The sequence below is a fragment of the Daucus carota genome, chromosome 1, assembly GCF_001625215.2.
Source record: "Daucus carota subsp. sativus chromosome 1, DH1 v3.0, whole genome shotgun sequence".
NCBI lineage: Eukaryota > Viridiplantae > Streptophyta > Magnoliopsida > Apiales > Apiaceae > Daucus > Daucus carota.
In genome coordinates, this window is record NC_030381.2 from 10,056,620 (window position 1) to 10,065,983 (window position 9,364).

At 40.7% G+C, this 9,364-nt stretch overlaps 1 protein-coding gene across 1 annotated transcript; it reads right to left on the bottom strand.

The window, feature by feature from the left end:
- Nucleotides 1-6,636: 6,636 nt before the first annotated feature.
- On the bottom strand, nt 6,637-8,157 carry LOC135151303 (uncharacterized). Its single transcript, XM_064089316.1, has one exon. It carries the CDS (start codon nt 8,155-8,157, stop codon nt 6,637-6,639), a length of 1,521 nt encoding a protein of 506 aa, XP_063945386.1.
- Nucleotides 8,158-9,364: the final 1,207 nt, after the last annotated feature.

The following is a 9,364-nucleotide window of genomic DNA, read 5'->3' on the forward strand; positions in this document are numbered from 1 at the left end:
TTTAATTAAAATACTTGCAGCATGATCAATTTAGATACTGGTTGACTAATTTTAATTTAGTTTAACTTTATTTAAATTAATTGTGATTTATTCAAGTCATTTATTAAATTATTTTGTTTCGAACAAAATAATTCAATAAACAAACTTTGAATTGTATATTTGTACTGAACCCAAGCGCAAGGTTTGACCAAGTCAAAACTTGCGCCCAGGATCAGTCCTTGGCTTGGCTGTTGGGACTTGATTTTTTTTAAGTCTCAAGTGTACTGCACTGTATGTTGAAGCGCAAACTTTGACCAAAAGTCAAAGTTTGCGCCTCGGGTCGTATATGTTTTAATACATTTGGTGTCAAGTTTTCTAAGTATGGGAAAGTTGCGCCTCTATACACTGTGCTGTGTATAGAGGGCAATTTGGTAAATGTCTTTGTTGCGCCGCCGTGTAGATACTAAGTGTAGTATAGGGGTTATAGTTGTCATTTCACATGTTGCGCTCCTTCGCCCCTCTGTATACTTATATACAAACACTTAGCATTTTTTTTTCTATCAGTTCATCGATATACACACGTACATACACTGTCGAAACCCTCTCCCACTTTCAAAACTTCAGCCGAGTTCGTGATTTTAAATCGACCACAGCATACACATACCTTGTCCATTTTGATTTCTGAGACTAGAATCGTGATCCCCTTTACGAGCACTTCACTTACATCTAAATCTTTTTACGATCCGTGATCGTTTTTCGTAAGGGTTTTTCGAACCTCTTGGACTTCTAGGACAGTTTTTTACGTGAGTTTAGCATCGAAAATTTGCGAAACCGATACCATAATTCTTAGAATTTCAAGGAGTATAACATACTGTAATTTCATCGAAATCTGAAATTCTTGAATTTAGGGTTTTACGGAGCGTTATTAATTAATTATTTTCGTGACATAAGTTGAAATTTGTTCGTGTTTATTCGTGAAACGAAATTTATAATCATTTTTAATTCTAATTAAAAATGGCTGCAAATTTTGAGATTCCGAAAACAAATTTCACTATTGTTGAAAATAATAATTTAATTACGCAAGCGAATTATCGACGCTGGGTTAGATATATGTCAGAATTCTCATTTGCACGATTTGCTATGACAGAGTCTGTTTATCTTAACAAATCTCTACTTCGAGATTTTCTGTCTTCCGTTTCTGTTGTAAATGAAGGACAGGTATTTGGACTCAAGTGTGTTATTCAGGGACGAACACTGATGATAACTGAACAAACTCTGAACAATGCACTCCATCTGCCAACTGACAATTTTGAAGCTGTTCCAGACAGGGCTGAAAGGACAAACTTTTTCTTTGCTATTCACTGCCAGAGGGAGAATGGTGATCTTCCAGGAAAGATGTACGTCAAGCATTTACCCAGAGAATGGAATTTCTTCTTTAATTCCATTTCTCATGTATTTGCACCAAAGACTGGAGGGTTCCATGGAATTACTATCTTCAACCAGGAAATAGGAATTGCAATAGCACAGAACACAAGGATAAATCTGGGACACTTAATCATGGGAGCTTTTCAGGACTCCTTAAGGAAAAACAGGAATATACTCCTCTATCCTCGGTTCTTCCAGATTGTGCTGAATCAACTGCTGACTCCTGCTAAAAGAGCTGTCTATCCCAATATAGACAATGTTTTATGCTCTTTCATGACTACTAGGGTCATTTCTATGCTGGAAAACCATCAGAACTACACCAACAATGAGGATGTGGTTCTTCCGGAGGCAATGCAAGAATTCTTAAACAACCAGAACTTGCCTCCACCACACATTCAAAATGTTGCTGATCCAGTGGTTCAGGAAGAAGAGGCCCCTGAAACACAAGCTGAAGAAGTCACTGAGTCATCTCATCAAGCTAATATCCCTGAGACTCAAAATTCTCAAGTTCAAGAAGAGGTGATAGTGGAAGATGCTGAAACATCCTCTGACAACAATGCTCAATCTGACGGAGAGGATTCTTTACAGGATAATTCCACTGATTCTGAGGATGAAGTGGATACTCCTGTTCAAGTCACTGTAGCTGCACCTTCTGATGATGCAATGGTGGATATTGATGAACTCGTCACCAACACTTACAATCCACTGCTACAGTCAGGTATTCATTCTGATTCTGACAATCTTTCCTTTAGTGCACCTGAATGGGTTCAGAATCTTCTGGATTCCAATCAGCTTTCACCTCCTATCACAAGTGCCAATGAATTTGAAATCCCACAAGTTCATAACCAAGGCACCACCTCACAAACAACTGAAGCAGAAACTACTCTACCCCTCAGCCAACCACTTACTATTCCTGAGAGCGAGGGAGAAAGTGCCTTAAGTGCACCACATAAGGAGATTGTTTCTGAAACTGCAGCTCTGTCTCCTAGTCAAGAAAGGAGAATAGAACCTGAGACAACTGCAGATATGTCTATTTCTTCACCACCTCAGCCAAATACTATTCCAATGCACAGTGAGGTTGCACACACGATGGAAGAATTGACGGTTGCTAACACTTTGTCGTCCATGTCAGGGACAGACACTGTTGTTTCTGATCCTCTTCAGGGTCAATTGCCTTCACAGGCTTCTGGGGGAAACTTGGATGAATTGCCACATTCTACATCCTTGTCTACCCCCCTGGGAGGAACATTCCCAGATCCTTCAAAGGACTCTTCACCTCTCGAAGGTGAACGGCAATCTGTTTCTGAGCCCTTCATATCAGGAAGTGTGCCAGTTATAGAGGACTTGTCACAAAGTCTTTCGCCGTCAAAGGCAGTTGTGGGAAACCAGGGTGCTTCGCCAATTCAAGGATCACATCCTTCGAGCCCTGTGTCTACCCACCCTGAGATTCCAACTCAGGATCCATCTAAGGACTCACTACCTTCGAGTAGTTGGCAACTTGTTTCTTATGACTCAGATTCATCTGACGAGGAAACTGAGGACGAAGGCTCACGAACCTTCATTGCACCTTCTGTGACCTCTCTAGAAGAGGCTAAGAAGATTTCTTCTGCAGGTACATCTAAGGATGCTGGAATATCTTTGAGTGAGAGGGAAACACCAACAGAACTTGCTATACAGAAACCCTCTGACCCACTGAGTGTTCTAGCTTTGAGTGAAACGAGAGAAACACCTACAGAACGAACAAGTGAGAACCCAACAGCCCAACCTACACCAATTCCAACTGTATCTGTGACAGAATTTGAAGCTCTGAAATTCAAAGTTCAACATCTTGAAGATGAAAATCTTGTTCTACGGGAGGAGTTGGTAGAGATTAAGTCTACTATGGAGCAAAGATTGGCTGCTCTTGAAGCTAAATTGCTGGCATCTCAACCTTCCAGAGAGGATTACTCAACTGAGGGGGAGAGAGCAGCTGAAAAAGCAAAGGGAAAAAGGGTGCTCACAGGGGTGTCTGAAGAACTGATTAATTCTGCTCTGAAACATCAATTCAGTTACAGTCATGATGAATACATCCCTAAGTTTGTGGATGACAGGGTGATTAGGATGGTTGGTGCTGAGAATGAAGATCTTGAAGAAGGAGAAATCCCAGACACTGAAGTCTTTGCTGATGAACTTGCATATCACAATGACATCTTTCCTGCTGAAGAGTTTGAAATTGCAAATCCACAAGACATTGCTAATGTTGCTAGGGATTATGCTGAGCAAAGGAGAGCAAGGGAGAAGTTAGAAAACCAAAGACGGATTCGAAGGGAAAGGAGACTTGCCAACTTACATAAAGATGGAGCTGAATGGGATGCTGCTAGATCTGTGTTTGATTTTCCAGAGGTCACTCAAGACAATGATGATGACGAAGTAAAAGATATCTTTGACTCCTTCAGGAACAACTACAAGGATTTACATGATTATCACGAGGTGTTAAATGATATCATTTCAACTGTGTCTGTTGCTGTTCTTCCCAGGAGAGGGTGGATGGTGAACATATCATTTGAGCTACAGAGAGAAGGCCATGGACTCAAGCATGTGTCAAGTCAGTTTCTCAGAGATCTTTCTTTAACTGAGCTGTTTGTGGTAAGAAACAAGATCATCTCAACCGGCAGAAAGCATAATGAAATATTCAGAGATATGGTGGAAGATTGGATATCTGATATTGGAGTTGAAATTCATGACAAGCCTTCAGTTATCAAGTATTTCAAGGATGGTATGATTCAGAGTATTGGACTCACTGATGAAGCATTATCAACATACAATCCTCGTATACTGAAATATCTGGAAGCTCAAGTCAGGGAGAAGTGCTCAAGGACTAGCAAGGGAAGACTAACTGCTGAATTGTTATATGCTTATCGTCTGAACTTTGCTGCTCTGAGAGACTTAGACTTGTCAGCCATCAATCGTCAACCACCATATCCACTGCCTCCACTCAACCCTGAAATTCCTGAAAATCCAAATGCTCCTGTTGTCACTTACAATCCTACTTCTGTCATATTCAAGAAGAAGAAAGACTCTGAAGTCACTGCTATACCACTCACAGAGATTGGAAAACTCAATTCCAAAAGAATCACTCGTGCAGTTGCAGCTGTTAAGTGGTCAGTGGTAAAAGAAGACAAGAGTGTGCTCAAAGATTTGATTGATCTTCTGGAGATAAGAAAAGCTGTAGAGACTGTCCACAACACTTCTAGAGTTCGTGCTCATCCATCAAGGATCATTATGAAAATTGAAGGAATGGAGATGAATGTCACTTTTAAGAAGTTGAAGAAGATGGTTCACCTGCAAACTTTAGAGAAGATGAAGAAAAATCTAGAGCAACCTCCACCTGAGAATACACTGGAGCAAGTGGCACTGAGTACCATTACAGCAAGGATTGAAGAGATTGAAAACAAGCTTACTCAGAAGAGAGTAGAGGAAGCTGCAAAGAGGAAAGCTGAGCAAAAGCTGCTGAATGCAAGAGCCAAGAAACCAAGGACAGATTAGTTCAGGCTAGAGGAACAAATGGCTGCTTGTATTTACTTTTGAATTCTGGAAAATGTAAGATATAATCCAGACTGTACTTAGTATTATTTCCTGTTTAAAATAGTATGCTTTTTCATTGTGTCAGTTGAGTTATCCTCTTAAAGGATTTGCTTGTCGAACTCTAACAATCAAATAGGGGGAGATTGTAAAGCATAATGTAATGTAAATGTAATTACGATAACTCAACACAACAAAAGACAGGAAACAATACGTAAGTATAATACAGGAATCTACAGGTTGGAGATTCGATACGAACAGACAAAGACAATCAAGATATCTGAGACGAGCATCCGTCCATTGGAAGAAGTTCATTAACATGTTCAAGCCTCAGTGAAGAACAAAGTTTAATATGTTTCTGCTATCAAGATTGTCTGAAGATCAAGTATCAAAGACCAAAAGATTTCAGTATATTTAATTTGATTATTTATAATCAAATTTATCGAAGCAACACCTAACCCGGAATGACTGATCAAGTATATTATTAAGCAAAGGATTCAAAGAATTATTTCAGTTCGAGTCGTTCGTGAACCAGACCAGTGCACAGGACGTCAGGACGTACGAAAGTATTCAATGGATCTGATCAACGGATTAATTGATCAAGTCAATTAAACAGTTCAGAAGAGGACAATGGATTTAATTGCCATATATATATATATATATATATATATATATATATACACATATATTGTTAATTGTGAATTACTTGAATACTATTAAATTCAAGTAATTAAATAAAGACAATTAATTATATATATATATATATATATACATGTATGTGTGTGCAATTTGAAAGGCTTGTGAAATTCTGTCTAAGTCATAGACAGTATACTTGCACTGTGTGGCGCAAGGTTTGACCATAAGTCAAAACCTGCGCTTACACCACTCTTGGCACTGTGGAAGGAATGAGGCGCCAGGTTTGACCAAAGTCAAAACCTGCGCTTCTCTTAGTCACAGTGTAGTTGTTGAGAAAGTGTCTAAGTGTTCCATACAGTGGAGTTACCACTGCATTGGAGCGCAACCTTTGACTAAGTCAAAGGTTGCGCCTCTCATTCTCTTCACTAGCGCAAGTTTGTGGAAACAGAATTTCTCTAAGTCAAAGACCATTGAAGCATCAGAAAGGGCGCCATGTTTGACCTCCTGGAAGCGCAACATTTGACCCCTTATCTGTATACATATGTGTATATCCAAGCGCAAGTTTGTGATATATATATGTGTATATATATATGTAATTGGCGCCACTTCAAGTTCTGAGGAGTTAGATTTACTTTTGTAAATCGAATCCGTCCAGGACGAACTCAAGTCGTCCAGGACGAACTCGTTAACCATGGTTAGTTGTTGGAAAGCCTATAAATAGAGGTTTGTGTTTTCATTTGAAAACAACTACACACTTTGTAAGTGCACACACTATACACATTCTCGAGAGTTAAATTAGAAGATCGTTTTTATCGAGAGTTTGTAATAGAGTGATTGTAGTCTCTGCAGCCGACACTTGTGTTGGAATTTGTAGCACCCGAGGATTATTTCTAATATAAGAATATTCCTCGACTTGCTGGAGTTATTTATTTACGATTGATTTAACATGGACTGAAACAAGACTATCCGCAATTAAATTAAATCGAAGAAATTGGTACGACGTATTCAACCCCCCCCTTCTACGTCTGATTGGACCTAACAAGTTCTTTTATCCTCGTTGTCTCTTCCTCGGCTGTCATTGTCTCGATGATTCTTATCTCCATCCTTTGTAAATTTAGACAACTTGCCTCTTCGGATCAAGAATTCAATTTCATCCTTCAACTGTCGGCAATCATCGGTCTTATGCCCTATGTCCTTAAGGAATCGACAATACAAATCTTTGTTTCGTTTCTCCGGATCGGTCCTTATAGGCTTCGGCCATCTTACACTTTCATCCTTCTCAATCTTCATCAAGATTTGACTCCTCGGGGCATTGAGTCTAGCATACTCAGTAAACCTCGGCCCTAACTTCTTTTTAGCAGGCGACTTTTCATCATCGTCCTTCTTGGAGTATTTATTCTCAGCGTTATACTCCGTGTCATTCCCGCGCTTCTTGAAATTGGTATTTAGTCCCTGATTGTTCTGCGATTTCCTCAAGCTTTCTTCTGCCCTAATATACTTCCCGGCTCTCTCCTGTAAATCATTCATATTATTAGGGGCCCTCTTGGCTAATGATCGGTGGAAGTTGTCATCGGTAGTGCCTTGTTGGAGTGCAATCATAGCTACCTTCTGATCTAGGTCTGAGACCTTCAAGGCTTCTTTCGTAAAACGATTCATATACTCTCGGAGCGACTCGTTTTTACCCTGGTGTAAATTCATTAGCGAGGCGGAGCTTTTGGCGTGTGTTTTGCTTCCAACGAATTGTCCTATGAAGGCCCTACTCAAGTCAGCAAAACAAGAAATGGAGTTTGGAGGTAAGCGACTATACCAGTGCTGAGCCATCCCACTCAAGGTCTGAGGAAAAGCACGGCACTTGATTGCTTCCGTGACGGGTTGGAGTAACAGAGCGTTCATAAAGATCCGAACGTGGTTTGCGGGATCACCCGTGCAATCATAGGCTTTAATGGTTGGGAGTTTGAATTTTCTGGAGATCCTCGTATCCATAATCTCTTGGGTGAAGGGCGGAACAGGGTTATCGGGATCACCCGCTGGTAACAAATGAATCTGGTTCATGCTGGTTTGACGAGGGTTTTCGTCCCTTGGTTCCGGGGGTGGTAACTTTGCCTGGTCCCTTTTCAATCGTGCAATTTCCTCCTCATAAGCACGGATTCGATCTTCATAAGCTTGGTTCGTCGCCCCTCGGGGCTCATTAGTCTCCTGCCTATGGCGGCATCGACGATGTCGAGTATGCTCGGTATCTCTTCTCCTTCGAGGGGGGGTATCATGCTCTTGCTCCGATTCGGAGGAGTCGTAATCAGTTACGTGCACATAGTCATCACCCGTGCCTCCACGAGTGGTTGTCGTGACAGTTGAGTAAAGCGTGTCGGCATCGGTAATGGTTGCAATTACTCGAGTCATTGGGGGCAGCGAGCCAAAGGTCAGGGGAGCGGTGGTTTGAGCAATGGTCGTACCGAGCGGGAGGGAGGTAGTTACGGGGATCGATTCAGTCGAGACTCCGGTGGTGGTTCGACTGCGTGGAACATGGATTTCAGAACGTGGTCCGGTTGGGTTTGTCATGGTTGTTGTCTTTTTCCCACAGACGGCGCCAAATGTTGTGGAATAGAAAACGAGGGGTGAGCGATTGGTGCTTTGGACTGGTCTCGGCGCGAGATGCCTACGTATCTTCTGCTTGGAGAAGAATCAAGTCCAAAACGTAGTTCTAGTTATGAGGGGTAGAGCCCTTTATATAGGCACTTCGAAGTCAGAAGTCGGATGGAAGTACGATTCCATGTACCAGACTTCTTATCGAAGTATGCTTTGGAGCAAGAGATAAGGTAGGACTCTTATCCTCGAGTGTTGACACTTATCTTAGATTCTCGAGAGTTTATCCACGGGAGTCAATCGTATCGTAGGATTTAATTTCGTAGCTGGACCTTCATATGGGCCTCGAGCCCATATTACGATCCATGTATATCTGGTTCGGACCGTTATTGGGCCGAAGCGAAATTTAGCATGGTTAATCCAGCTATACGGGCTTTTATCGGATCGGGTCGTAACACTTACTTAATCCAATCCCTATCACCTATATATATGTGCATTTAAGGAGAATTATAAAAAAATTATACTTATATTTGAAATCTCTTTAAATGATATTGCCTGAAGGCTATTTGCATGGCTAATTACCAGTTCGTCCTCCGCTATTTTGCACTATTTACCATACCTTGCCACTTGACTTTCAAATTCACACACGTACCCATCACAAAACAGAAAGGCACAAACTCTTTTCACTTTTGTGCAGAGTTTTTCAGCTGCTTCTACTGTCTCATCCGGTGTTCCGTTTTCACATGTACGAACCGAAGGAACGTGTCATCAAATCAAGCCCTTCATTTCGAAAATCTGTACTTCAGCTTTGTCTTTCATGGTCAGATATGCTCCCTTTTCTTTAACTCTTCTTCAAAATCTCATACTCCACAGTAAAGCAAGATTTGTCAATGGTTTCCATCGGCTAATCAATTTCTTTCCATTGTAATTTTTTGATTTGCTTCTTCTTTCATGTTTGGTTGTAGTCATTTTTTTTGCTTCTTCTTCATATTAATCTTTTGCTTATCATGCTCTGTTTTTTTCATCATTTTTCTAGGTTAGGTCAATATTAATATAACATAATATGGGAGAAGATGGGTTCCGAATGCAACGTGTTGGACTTAAGAAAGGGGTGATTGACGCCTGTGAGTATCTCCTCACTCAAACATTTTATTATATAGCAATTTTATTATGTTGTTTTCAG